We start from the raw sequence: 14,209 nt of genomic DNA on the forward strand, positions 1-14,209 counted from the left end.
GCAGCCAGGCGATTTGCCTCAACCTCCCACGCCGCCATAAATGTCTCCCCCTTACTCTCACAGATATCGTGGAGCGCACAGCAAGCAGTAATAACAGTGGGAATATTGGTTTCGCTGAGGTCTAAGCGAGTCAGTAAACTGCGCCAGCGCGCCTTTAAACTTCCAAATGCACATTCTGCCACCATTCTGCACTTGCTCAGCCTGTAGTTGAACAGCTCCTAACTACTGTCCAGGCTGCCTGTGTATGGCTTCATGAGCCATGGCATTAAGGGGTAGGCTGGGTCCCCAAGGATACATATAGGCATTTCAACATCCCCAACAGTTATTTTCTGGTCTGGGAATAAAGTCCCTTCCTGCAGCTTTTGAAACAGACCAGAGTTCCTGAAGATACGAGTGTCATGTACCTTTCCCGGCCATCCCACGTTGATGTTGGTGAAACGTCCCTTGTGATCCACCAGAGCTTGCAGCACTATTGAAAAGTACCCCTTGCGGTTTACGTACTCGGCGGCTTGGTGCTCCAGTGCCAAGATAGGGATATGGGTTCTGTCTATGGCCCCACCACAGTTAGGGAATCCCATTGCAGCAAAGCCATCCACTATGACCTGCACATTTCCCAGGGTCACTACCCTTGATATCAGCAGATCTTTGATTGCGTGGGCTAGTTGCATCACAGCAGCCCCCACAGTAGATTTGGCCACTCCAAATTGATTCCCGACTGACCGGTAGCTGTCTGACATTGCAAGCTTCCACAGGGCTATCGCCACTCGCTCCTCAACTGTGAGGGCTGCTCTCATCTTGGTATTCATGCGCTTCAGGGCAGGGGAAAGCAAGTCACAAAGTTCCATGAAAGTGCCCTTACGCATGCAAAAGTTCCGCAGCCACTGGGAATCGTCCCAGACCTGCAACACTATGCGGTCCCACCAGTCTGTTCTTGTTTCCCGAGCCCAGAATCGGCGTTCCACAGCATGAACCTGCCCCATTAGCACCAGGATGCATGCATTGGCAGGGCCTGTGCTTTGAGAGAAGTCTGTGTCCATGTCCTGATCACTCACGTGACCGCGCTGATGTCGCCTCCTCGCCCGGTATCGCTCTGCCAGGTTCTGGTGCTGCATATACTGCTGGATAATGCATGTGGTGTTTAATGTGCTCCTAATTGCCAAAGTGAGCTGAGCGGCCTCCATGCTTGCCTTGGTATGGCGTCCGCACAGAAAAAAGGCGCGGAACGATTGTCTGCCGTTGCTCTGACGGAGGGAGGGGCGACTGACGACACGGCTTACAGGGTTGGCTTCCGGGAGCTAAAATCAACAAAGGGGGTGGCTTTACATCAAGGAGTATTTCAGGCAGGAGTTCACGGAGGGTTCCAATAAGAAATGGTGCACCTAAGTAATTGTTCTTATTGGAACAAGCGGGTTGGTCTGGCCTCTGATTGATACATGCCTAGATTTACCTCGCTGCACCTTCTCTGTGGGTGACTGCAGTGTGACCTAGAGGAATGAGTCCCCTAGACAGGGGAGGGGGGGAAGCAAATGAGTACAAAACAAATCTGGTCTATTTCTTGTTTTGATCCACTCCATCTATCTTTTACATCTTTGGCTGGCAGCAGACGGTGCAGAAGGACTGCAAGCCATCCACATCTCATGGCTGCTCGGCAGAAGATGGTGCAGTAGGACTGCTAGCCATCCTCATCTCTTGCCTGCCTAGCAGAAGATGGTACAGTAGGACTGCTAGCAATCCGTATTACCTGCCTGCTCACCATAAGATGGTTCAATAGGACTGACTGCAGGACTAAAGAGAATGACCTGGTCAAGTCACTTCTAATGTAGTCCCTGCACCCATGTCTGCCCAGGTGCTCCTGGTCGACGTGGCCAGGAGCACCTCGGACATGACGATGACGGCTACCAGTCCTACCTCACCGTCTGCTGCCACAAGGCAAGGGGTTGCTGCTGCTGTGTAGCAATGCAGTACCACGTCTGCCAGCACCCAGGAGACATACGGTGACGGTTACCTGAGCGGGCTCCATGCTTGCGGTGGTATGGCGTCTGCACAGGTAACTCAAGAAAAAAGGCGCGAAACGATTGTCTGCTGCTGCTTTCACGGAGGGAGGGAGGGAACGGGGGCCTGACAATATGTACCCAGAACCACCCGCGACAATGTTTTAGCCCCATCAGGCATTGGGATCTCAACCCAGAATTCCAATGGGCAGCGGAGACTGCGGGAACTGTGGGATAGCTACCCACAGTGCAACACTCCGGAAGTCGATGCTTGCCTCGGTACTGTGGAAGCGCTCCGCCGAGTTAATGCACTTAATGCACTTAGAGCATTTTCTGTGGGGACACAAACACTCGAATATATAAAACCGATTTCTAAAAAACCGACTTCTATAAATTCGACCTAATTTTGTAGTGTAGACATACCCTGAGACTTGCTGCCACGGGGAATGTGTTTTTTGCAATGTAGTCATAGCCTGAAGGGAAGTGTCTTCTAGAACCGAGGGCTCACCAGAGTTCAAATCTCAGGACTGTCAGCAGGAGTGCCTCTGCTGATCTTGTGTGTTGGGATATTGCACAGAGAGATGGGGAGTCTCTTAGATAGCGGAAATCCAGGCTTCACAGGGCTCAACGTGTGCTCATTTACTTCGGAGGCAAGTTTGATATTACCTGTCATGTACTGTATGCTTCAAATCTCTCTTTCAAATGAATCAGTCTGTCCAGTGCACTTCTATGACATGGGAGGTAGAGATATTAAGAAAGTCCAGTGTGAGCTTTTCTTAACCACCTTTTTGAGAGTGGGGATCTGTTTACTGGATGTTCTGCCCATGTAAATACTATTATTTTGCCTCATTTTCTTCCTCAAACTCCTGATTTCCTGCCCTCATCGCTCAATGCCAAGTGCCACTGACACCTTACGCAGGTTTCTATTTGTGTGTACTAAATTGAAATGATATCATTTGGTGACACTGTCTCTATTTCCCTGGCTAAGTTAAGACTCTCAATCTGCCCCTGGCTTACTACAAATAAGAAATATATTGTCAACATACCCTAAGAAATATAAGTATCATTGTATCATCTTGCTGAAGACAGGTGATATTGTCCTGAACACTTAGGTTAAATGCAAGGTTATATAGCACGTCTCTGACTCTATGCTATGGCCCACATGCCTTTGTCAAGTATCATTTTAAATCACTGCCCCCCCCCAGCGACATCCAAACCTTACCTCTCTCATCAGACCCTCATTGCTTTTCATACATCAGTAGTAACCAAGGTTACCGGCCTGCATCCCTGTCAGTAGCTTCTGCCATCTTAACCACGTCACTGCTTTGCAAGGGTCTGCGGTGATGACCTTGAGCTAGGCACACGATGCCTCAATTTTTCCTCCATGCTGTTTTACTCTGCTCTGCTTTCCCTGCAGCATTTGGTTTCTAATCTTCCCCACCTCCCCCCTTTCCTTCCTCTTCTGGATCATGCTAACTTACCAGTCTTCTCCATTTTCACCCCTGTTTCTTCTCACACAGTGTAAACAGGACATGGAGGCAAATGATCTACATCACAGTCACTAGCTAAACAGAACACTGGGTGGCCTGATTCTCATTTACACTAATGGATGTAAAGTACAATTACGCTCACGTTTATAGAAATCCTTTACTGAATTTCCCAAACCAGCTCCTATTTCGGTAATGGCACAATTCAGTACGTGTGACCTGCGAGCTTTCTTGTAGAAATATGGCAATCGCAAGTTTCATTCATTGCTATCTGCTTTGTCTCTCATTTCTGTCAGTCTAAGCAGGACTGCTTAATAAAATGTTTTATTCCAACATTAGCATTTTGGTAACTTCCACAAAGACACGTCCACTTTTCAAACATTTTGTTGTAAATCACTCGTTTCAGTGGAGTTACCCCAGATATGAAATTGGCTCTGTGTGTCAAGTTAGAATTGTTGGTGCCTGAAGGATGTACAGGTATTGCGAGCTGGCTAAGTGAAGCTAAACTGGGAAGACAGAATGTGATGCTGATGGCAATGGTATATTGTTTCTGTTTCTTTGGGATAGAGCCATTTGATTTCTCTGAAATAACATCCTGGTACATGGCTTTAGCACATCTTTCTAGGCAGAAAAATATCCTGCACTTTGCAGGGCTAGATTTTCTAAGGGCCTCTAAAAATGTACATATTGAGGGGAGAATATCCTTAATTTCTTAGTAACGCAAGTTGCATTGACTTAAATGCCAAAATCTCAGTGTTTTATTAATAGACCTATTATACATATCAATACTGGTTAGAATAATACATTATAAATAATCCTGATTGTGAGTTATGGCATTGTTTTAATTGCATAGTTATTCACAAATAAACATTTTAGTTATTTGAGCTGCTCTGGTAAACAAAGGACGGCCATACTGGGCCATAATGGTCCATCTAACCCAGTATCCTGTCTTGTGACAGTATCCAGTACCAGGTGCTTCAGAGGGAATGAACAGAACAGGGCAATTATTGAGTGATCCATCCCCTGTCGTCCAGTCCCAGCCTCTGGCAGGGGAAGGTTTAGGAAAACCCAGAACATGGAGTTGCGTCACTGACCATCTTGGCTGATAGCCATTGATGGCCCTTGCTCCGTGAACTTGAAACCAGTTAGACTTTTGGCCTTGACAACGTCCCATGGCAATGAGTTCCACAGGTTAATTGTATTGTGTGTGCAGAAGCACTTTCTTTTGTTTATTTTAAATCTGCTCCCTATTAATTTTATTGGGTGACTCCTGGTTCTTGTGTTATGTGAAGGGGTAAATAACACTTCCTTATTGAAGGGTGGTGAAGCACTGGAATGGGTTACCTAGGGAGGTGGTGGAATCTCCCTCTTTAGAGGTTTTTAAGGCCTGGCTTGACAAAGCTTTGGCTGGGATGATTTAGTTGGGGTTGGTCCTGCTCTGAGCAGGGGGTTGGACTAGATGACCTCCTGAGGTCTCTTCCAACCCTGATCTTCTATGATTCTGTTCACTTTCTCCACAGCTTTCATGATTTTACAAAGCTCTGCCATATTCCCCCAAGTCATCTCTTTTCTAAATTGAGCAGTCCCAATCTTTTTGATCCCTCCTCATATATGTGTGTCCAACCCTGGTCCTCTCCCTCGGTCTGAACAGAGGGACCTAAACGTCACAAGAGCCTTCTTGTATTTACTCGTTTCAATTTTCATATCAAAAACGGATGGAGAAAGAACTAGGCTCCATTCCTTAGAAGACTGAGTCCATACGTGTCAGTGTTTGAAACGAATGAATATCTGAGGCTGCCGGGGTTGTTTTGGTGAGCATTGTGTTTTGACAGCATTTAGCACCAGGAACATCAAATGTCTGCATTTCAGGTTAGCCTCAGCCTGGGTGTTTGTTTTCAGAAGAATTTAAAATGTTTGTTAATGAATATTGGCTTATCTTTAACAAACCACGTTGCTGGTCTACTAAATGGATCTGGGATGGATCAATAAGGGTCAATTTATAGATATCTTAATCACTAGGCCAGTGGATTGAATCCAGCCCAGGTCAGCTAAAATTTGTTATCGTCTAAAAGGCTTCTCAGTTCCCCTTTATAATGAAAGAGAAGGACTTCAAGTTTGTTCAGTTTGCAGCTTCCATGTATTAGCTATGTGTATGCCAGTGAGTCTGCGATGGTGCCCTTGAGTGGCAGGAATAATAAAGGACCAAGCTACGGCAGCAAGCTAAGGAGGATCTCCCTACACACGTTCCAGTAGAGGTGTGTGGTTTTCTAAGATGAAAGATCAGAGTTTTGGCCCCTCGGTGTGTGTGAGATCAATAAGTAATTGCATATGTTCTGTGCAGCACCTAGATGGGTTGCACTGAGCAGTTATTTGGGGATTTGTTTCCTTTTCACAGTGACGTGAGTGTTTCTCCACATGCCACTAAACAAAGGAGAAAAAATTAATGTGCATTAAACACACAAAGGAGGAAGTAATTGAAATCATGTGAAGAGGCCTTTCCGCAGGTCAAGTGTGTTACAGTGTTTCTAATTCAAGCAGAAATTGTGCTAATGAGGGTATTCTATGAACAGTGCTGCTGAAGGGGCCTCTTCTCCTGCTGTAGTGTCGGACGTATCCCTGGAAACCTTCCCTCACCTGAAGTTACTATAACTTTCCAAACTTTTTTGTTGGCCTTGTCACTCCCCACATGCTCACCTCCAACTTCTCCCTTTCCGCTGTGGAGGCGTTCAATACACTCGGGCCAGAGAGCTTGCCAGATGTTAGTACTGTAACCCAGTTTCCTGGCTTTCCATCTGTGGTGCAGCAGCATCAATCATTGTGGCGGAGAGACTGGGTCAAACCACACATCCTTGCACCTCTCCATCTGATCTGACAGGGTGCCCGTGCATAGACACTGTACGTCGCGTTCCAGCTGGAAGTTGATAGATGATTTGCCCAAACGTATCGGGACTGACTGACTGACTGTTACAGGGGTTTCTAGTCCCAGTTGGCTGAAGGGTTTGGTAAGATCAAACAGCATCAGTGCGCAGATCTGGGGTTAGTTCCCCCACACGCCTTCCAGTAACAATTTAACAACAAAGAAATTGTCAGCGGTGCTTCTCTTCTGCTCTAAAGCAAATGCACACCAGAGTCTTTCTTGGAAGACCTGGCGAGCTACTGACAAGAAACAATTGGGAAGTATTTTTATTGCATGTGAGAGGCAAGAGGTACCTCAATAATTGCTACAGCCGCTCCCTTCCTCTGCATTAACAGATGTTCAGACTGTTCATTGACTTATTTAAAGAGAAAAGAAAACCTTGCCATTTTTAAAAAAAAAGGTTTTCTGGCCTTTGAATGCCCTAACTCTCATCAGAGGATAGCAGTAAAAGCAATTGATCTGGGGGACGAGGTCGCTCAGGGATCCTTCCTGGGGTTTAGTATTAATCCTAGCGATGATCACTTATACAGCATCATAACTATGCATGGCACTTTTGCTTCCAGACTGCTGGTTTGCATCCTGCACTGGATAGGTTGTGGTTCAAAATCATTACCATCCGATGGCTCTTTGGTGACTTATGTGACGGAGGTGGGGTGGTGGTAAGTCAGGCCATCATAAAACCACCCACAAGACTGGCCCCTGTAACCTGCCTCCTGCCCATCGCTCCCTGATTCCCTGAGGGAGCCACACAGTGCCAGCAGAGCAGGGTGGGAGCAGCCTTTGGGCTCTCCAGAGCATGGATCATGCAAAGGGGAATCAGGTGAGCCCTGCACTTGTACAAGGGCCAGGCAGCGTTTGGCCCTTTGATTGAAATGCTCTTTGGAGCAGGGTAATAAGCTCTTTCTCTTCCCATTCATCCTAGCGCGAATCGCGAACACGATCACTAACACGTGTACCCGTTCATGCCTATGAGTGGTCCCGCCAGGTCATGATCTCTCCAGGACACAACTGAGGCATGCTGGTGTGAGGAAACTTTCACTTCCGCCTCCCATGCTGCGCTCAGTCTTGGACTAGACGAGAAGATTTCAGTCTCTGGGACAAATTTATCTGGCACCTTTCCCCAGTAAAACAAATTAATTGACTCTAAGTGTGTGGGGGGGTGTGACTGGTGGAATCTGAGCGGCGCCTTTAATATTGAGCCATTCCTTGGAGCGCATTATTGACCAGATTGTAAGCGGCTGCCTTGTTTGTTTCAGTCCTGTCTGGTTTGTGCCCCAGATCTGTCATGATTCTTCAGTAAGACTGTTGGCTTGTGACAAGGGGGGAAGTGCTGTCTATGCATTGCAGGGGAAACTCGCTCACCCACTGAAAAGTCTCCACACTGCTCAAGGAGTCCCGGAGCTCTCTTGGCCGGCAGGGTGAGAGTAGCAGCCCCCCAGGAATACAGGGCGAGCCTGCACCTCACAGAGGGGGGCTCCGTGCTGGCCCTGAATAGGCAGATCGGCAATTCCACGCATTTAGTAGCTCAGCACCCGTTTGTAGGGACTGTAGCCACAATTCTAGCCTGTATGCTGACATAACATCCATTAAGTGGCTTGCAGCCCCATGGCCTGCCTGTGAGTTGGGTGGGTGTGAGACTCCAATCTCCTTAACTCCCGCTTTGTCCCCCTAATTATTTGGGCATCCTGAGGGGAAGGGTAAATTCCACTCCTTGTGAGAGATAAGTGCACTTGTCAGTCATCAGCATCTTAGGAAAATGATGCAAAATGCCTAAGAGTGAGGATAGGTATCTAATAACTTGAATTATTCTGCAAAGCAAGGAAGATCTGTCCTTCCGCTTCAGTCCCAGTACAAAGCAATATGTGATCCTAAACTGTTCACATCACAGAATTTTGGCAGCCAGTAGCAAGGCAGCCAAGAGATATAATGGATAAAATATTCATGTTTTGTGGAGGCTGCTAACCTGGTGCTGGAAAGAGGAAATTTGCTGGCTTGCCTGCACTTGCAAATCTGCCGATTATTCACGCTCTCTGCTGTACATTGTGTTTTAATCATGGGCTTGGACTATGACACGGAGGGGGCTGGGTTGTGCCAAAGCACCATTACATGGTCTACCTCCATGTAACCCGGCACCCCTGTTTCATCTATTTTGCAGTCTGGAGGCTGCCAGTATTGGATTCATCATCGTTATAGACAGACGACGGGACAAATGGAGTGCAGTAAAGGCATCCCTGACACGGATAGCAGTAAGTGCCCGGCGTTTGTGTTTACTTTTTGCCTTCCAGAAATTAGAACTCTCCGCTGCCCCTTCAGCACAGTGAACGATCTCCTGCATGCCTTTTTAGCTGTTCATGCAGCATCTTCCCCACCCTGGAGATCTGTGCCAAACTCGCACGTTAACCGGCAAAGGTGGATTAGCCTGTAATAATGAATGCGGCCGCCTTGTGTCTTGCTAAATTAGAATGCGAGGCCATTCGCTGGGATGACGGTGTGACAAATTGTAATGATTTAAAGTGGGCTGCTCAAGATGAAAGAGGTAACAGATCGTCCCTGTGGTACTGGGAATGGCAAAGGGGCCCACTGGAGATGTCTCTAATGGCTCGTGTTTTCTTGACAGCAGATCTGGTAGAAACTCTTTAATGCTGCTTCTGCTTTCACTTGAGAGGGTCAGATTTAAGAAAGTTGTTGCTGGCACTGACAAGAGCAGCAGATGAATATACGTATTTATATAACATGCACTGTATACTGACTGGGCATGCTTCTGTGCAATACTGAATTCTAACTCCTGTAGAATTAGAGTTTAGACTAGCTGGGTGTCTGAGTTTGACTTAAGTTAATTCCTGGGGATGTAGAATCTCAAACAGATATTTTCCATTCCTTGCTCTGTTCAGCTGCCCCCATGGTCTCCGGAGGACCACGTGACACAGACAAATGTCATAGCAAATGAATATCACCACATGTCTGGGGAAGGTGTTGTGTACCTATCTGAACAAACTCTGGGGGATAAATAAAATCTTTTCAAGATATGAAGGGTAAATCTGGTCCTGTAATGTGCATATGTCACCCTCCATCTATATTGCAAGGTTTCTCTGTCTGTGGGCCAAAGCTGGGTCATCAGAAGGTATCAAAGGGTTGCACAGGAAGCCTGGGTTTGTGTCAAGTCTGTCCCTGAGGGGTGGGAGGCTCTGGGAGGGGGTGAGGTGAGGTCCAGAGACCCTGGGAAGGATTTGCAGAGCCTGCCCACACTTATCCCACAGCAGTGGTGCCAGTCCTGAGGGGTGGCTGGGCTTGGCTCTCTGCTCTGGGCATTGCAACCTGGTGTACAGAATGGCAGCGGTTTGGACCAGCTGCCCCTCAATCGTGATGATAGGGGTGTGGGGGTGTCAGCTGAGTGGGCAAGGCATTATGCAACTCACACGGATTTGGCCTGGCTAGCCCCCGGTCAGGTGGGCTGGGCCAAACCTGAGTGGTGCTGCGACCCTGGAGGTCACGCCCAGCAGGACAGGAGCAGCCACTATGGTACTCACCGTGTACTTATTGCATTAGTGTGTGTTATGTATTGTCGGTAAGAAATATTTAGTAAGCCAGATTTTTTTGTGCTAAAGCGATTTACTGGGTTGCAACAGGCCATCTAGGTTTCCAAATGGGCCCTACGCCCAGAAAGATTGAGAACCACTGTGGTACTAAATGGAACGCCAGCCCTGCTCAAATGTGTGTGATTATGTCGCCCTCTAGTGGCTGCAGCCTAAAGAGGCGAGAAGCCCTGATATTATCGTAGCTTAAGGGAGATTCTCCTTTAGTTCAAGTGGCCTGCAAAGGTCTGTGTTCTTTGATGCAGAAGATTTTGAGTTGTGTCCCCATTAACTGCCCATCTGGTCATATCTAGTTGTGCTGCTTGATCCAAAGCCCACTGAAGCCAGTGGGAGTCACTCCATTGACTTCAGTCGGCGATGGGCCAGGAGCATGGTGAACAGAACAGATGACAGCCATGCAGTCTGGGCAGCTCCAGAATCATTACATCCCCCCCGCTTTTGCTTGCTTCCTGAGGAATTTCTGAGTCAGAAGGTAACCAAAATGACCCTGGGCTCCTTTGTGGGCATGAGGTTTAATTGCTTTGCCCTGTAACACTTGTATGTTCTTTCCAGGGAGCATTTCCAGGGAACCTGCAGCTGGTGTTTGTCCTGCGGCCCTCCCGCTTTATTCAAAGGACAATCGCTGACATCGGCATTAAACTCTATCGAGATGACTTTAAAATGAAGGTACCGGTAAGCATGCACTTTTTGTCCCCGTGTTCTCTTTGTTTCTGTGTCTTCTGTTGCTGAGTGTCAGCCAACTTCTCTTTTAACCCTGTTGTTACAGTTTAATTGCGCTGGCAATCAGGGCTCCATGCACCAAAAAGCAGGCCTGAGCGTATGTCAATTATTAAAAGCCCCAGAAGAAACTCAGACAAGATCAAACAAGCCATGATGTGGGAAGGGTGTTTCAAATTAACCCCGTTGTCTTGATCAAATGGGTTCTTTGTTCCCTTTTTTTGCGTCAGGGATAGATTCACATATTGGGGAGGGGAGGGTAAATGAGTTATAACCTTTGCATTGGTTTGTTTAAATAGTGTTTGTTGATTCTGCTACCGTCAGTCACAATAATACCAATAAGTTAACCATGAGAAGCCATGGGAGCTGCCATAAGATGATAAATGGACATGACTTCACATCAAAGTGCAGTCTTGCTCTGAAATGTAACTGTGTAGAAATAACACCCTTTTCCTTCATGGAGCTGCTCCCAGAGTAAATTCAGAGTCATCGTCTCACTCAAGTGATGAGAATTAATTTTTAGTTCTGCAGAGCTAATGCAGCTGAGAGAGAGTAAGCTGGGTTCTGTTCCATCTCATGGATCACCCACAGATCTGTGTACGTTCCAGCAGGTTTTACTTTTGCAACACCACTGTCTTCAGTTGGCTTGCCCATGTGTCTCCCAGAGCCTGATTTGACCTGTAGAACCTTTATTACAGGTCACGATGCGTGAGAAGGAAAGAAACCAGCCTGACTCTCAGATCCCAGGCAGAGTTTGCAGAGCTGCAAGCTACAACAAATCGTTGTCTGTGCGCTTGTAAATGGAGAACATTTGATTCAGAAATCCTTGATAATGAATCAGCCTGGAAGGCCACAATATCATGGTTATGGAATCACTTTTCACAGCAGACCCAGGCTTTCGGTTTTGTTGCCATTAAGTCATAAATGCCAGAGACCTTGTATATTAAGTCAGGTAAAAGATATTGATGGCACCATCAGCAAAGCAGTCCATCATCTTAAAACCCTTATAAAATCTCCTGTCCTGATAAATACTCTTGTACTGTTTTACAAGTGCTCCTTTATAAAAGCAAGTACTACAAAAATGGTCCAGATACTGGGTGATTTGGGGTGAATACTGTAGAATAGTTTTTTTTTTTCCTAGAAGGGTGTCAAGGGGTGCCTCCTTGTGGCTGCGTGCAGTACTGCAGGCCTTTTCCCACTCCTGGTGCGCCCTGGCGCATTTCAGTGGCTTAGCCCTCCGGCCAGGTCATGGAGTCAAATAAGCTCCTTTTGGGTAGCAAAGAGTTCAGCAAGAGTCTATCTGCCCACACCAGGGTCTTCAGCCCTGGCTGTGTGCCCTTGAAATTCAGGCCTTTGCTCGGGCTTCCAAATGAGCCCTGTTCCCTTCTCAGGGTGTGGGTTGGGCCTGTTCCCCGCCCCCCCTTCTCTGGGTTTATGCCACTTTGCCGGTGTGGGAACCTGGGCCTGCCCACTACTCTGGGTTCCAACTCAGGGACCCTATACCAGCAGCTACATACTGCTCAATTCAGTTCATTGCTTCTACTTCCCTAGACTTCTTCCCACCTGGCCCCTTTATCCTTCACCCTTAGTTCAGGGCCACGGTTCCCAGCTCCCTCTCTACCTGCAAACCCAGCTATGCAAGTGTAGCCAGAGATAACCCTGGCTAATTCACAGGTTCCTTTGGCTGGAAAGAAGCATCCTTCCCTGCTCCTCCGGTCCCAGCCAGGGACTGTCCTGCTATCCCATGAACAACCCTCTCTGTGTAGTTTTCGAGGTGCCCGCTTCAGCGAGTCCTCTCTAGGCAGGCCTGAAGGACCAACCTTCGCTGCTCCTTTCCTGACACATTGCTGTTTCCTGGGACGGGGTGTAGTCAGGGTGTGGGGGTCTCCTTTAAGGGACTGTGAAGGCCAGCTGGACCCCGTCACAACGGGTTATTATATTTCCCCTGTAGTCAGTACTTTCCCATAGGCCTTCTCATCCACTAACAATTTGTCAGAGTCCCTGTTGTGTTTGCATGCCATTCTATCTGTTTATAATGACTCTTGGGCTCTCAGCCCTCCCCACAACCCAAGCCATGTTTATTCATCTCCTTCATTGTATGTTAAATGTGTGTAGTTGGGGTGGGGTGTGTGGAGTGTAGTATAATGTGATGCACGTAGTCAATTCTGTGCCAGCTCTGGGGTTTACATATTAAACCATTTTGCCTAAGCCTCTTTCAGATTTGTTCCTAATTGTGTATTTGCCTTTGGATAGGGGGGGTCTCTTCTAAATAGAAATGTATGATAGTTATTATTATTTCATATTGTTTTAATTCATATTCTGTACACTGCTGAACCCACTAAGTAAGTAATAACGATTTTACAGGGAGCTTTCATCATTATTTTATTTAATTGTTTTACATGGGACTTTTGGTTTAAATTGATTGGCAAAAGAACCCACCTTGTCCCCATTAATTGCTAGGTCTGGCTGATAGCTCCGTGTCTGGGCCCGATTGCATAGTGGCAAACATCCACTGACCTCATTATGAGCAGGAGCAGAACGGTTATTGCTTATGTGTAAGGCTAAGATTTTGTCACGGATATTTTTAGTAAAAGTCACGGACAGGTCACGGGTAATAAAGAAAAATTCACGGAAGCCCGTGACCTGTCCCTGACTTTTACTAAAGATATCCATGATAAAAGGGGAAGGGGCTGAGCAGATGCCATGGGGCTGGGAGCTTCCAGCCCCTCCCGCCCCAGCTGTGGCTAGGAGCTGCAGGGTCCTCTGCCTCCCGCAGTGGCGTTGGGAGCCGCAGAAATCCCCCTGGGACACGTGGCAGCGGGCAGGGAGCTGTGGGAATCCCCCTGCCACCGACAGTGGGCAGGGAGCTGCAGGGATCCCCTGCTGGCGACAGACAGGGAGCTGTGGGGATCGTCTGCTGCCGGCGGCGACGGGTGGGGAGCTGCGGGGATCCCCTGCCGCCACCGGCGACAGGGGGGAGAGCTCTGGGGGTCCCCCGTGTTGCTGCCGGCAGGTGGGGAGCTGCGGGGGTCCCCCATGCCGCTGGTGGGGGCCAGGAACCCCGGGGTACACCCCCCCCGCCCGCGGCAGCTGGGAGCTTGGGGGCATCACTGCCTTACGCGGCGGGAGTACCTCACAGCTCCCTGCTGCTGCGGGAAGCTGCGGAACCCTGCAGCTCCCAGCCGCTAGGGCTGAAGTCCCGGAGGTCTTTGGAAGTCATGGATTCTGTGACTTCTGTGACTAAAGCGTAGCCTTTCTTGTGTGTTCATTGTGGGCTGGGCTGTGCCATGCCCTGTATAGATGTGCAAGGGGGTTGGGGTAGATATAGTCTTTGTTCCCCTTTGTAGCTCAGGTGCAGGGGCAAGTGTGACAGCTGCCATACTGGCCACCACGCTGGGGATTGAACCGGGGACCTCCAGAGCTAACACCAAGAGTTGCTAGAGCTTGAGTTTATGAGCCGAGACTTTGTAACAGTGGCTGTAACAGACTCAGATCCTCCACGGA

General features: G+C 48.1%; 1 protein-coding gene across 6 annotated transcripts in view; it reads left to right on the forward strand.

Annotated features, from left to right (window-relative positions):
- MCF2L2 (MCF.2 cell line derived transforming sequence-like 2) overlaps positions 1 to 14,209 on the forward strand; it is a 330,633-nt gene that overhangs the window by 111,695 nt on the left and 204,729 nt on the right. For 5 of the 6 annotated variants that reach the window (XM_074963488.1, XM_074963490.1, XM_074963485.1 and 2 more), the window contains exons 4-5: positions 8,551 to 8,641; positions 10,541 to 10,660. In XM_074963488.1, coding sequence (XP_074819589.1) covers positions 8,551 to 8,641; positions 10,541 to 10,660 — 211 coding nt within the window. The remainder of the gene's footprint in view (positions 1 to 8,550; positions 8,642 to 10,540; positions 10,661 to 14,209) is intronic. The other variant, XM_074963486.1, reaches the window with a different exon arrangement.

Source organism: Natator depressus, chromosome 9 (genome assembly GCF_965152275.1).
Source record: "Natator depressus isolate rNatDep1 chromosome 9, rNatDep2.hap1, whole genome shotgun sequence".
NCBI classification, from domain to species: domain Eukaryota; kingdom Metazoa; phylum Chordata; order Testudines; family Cheloniidae; genus Natator; species Natator depressus.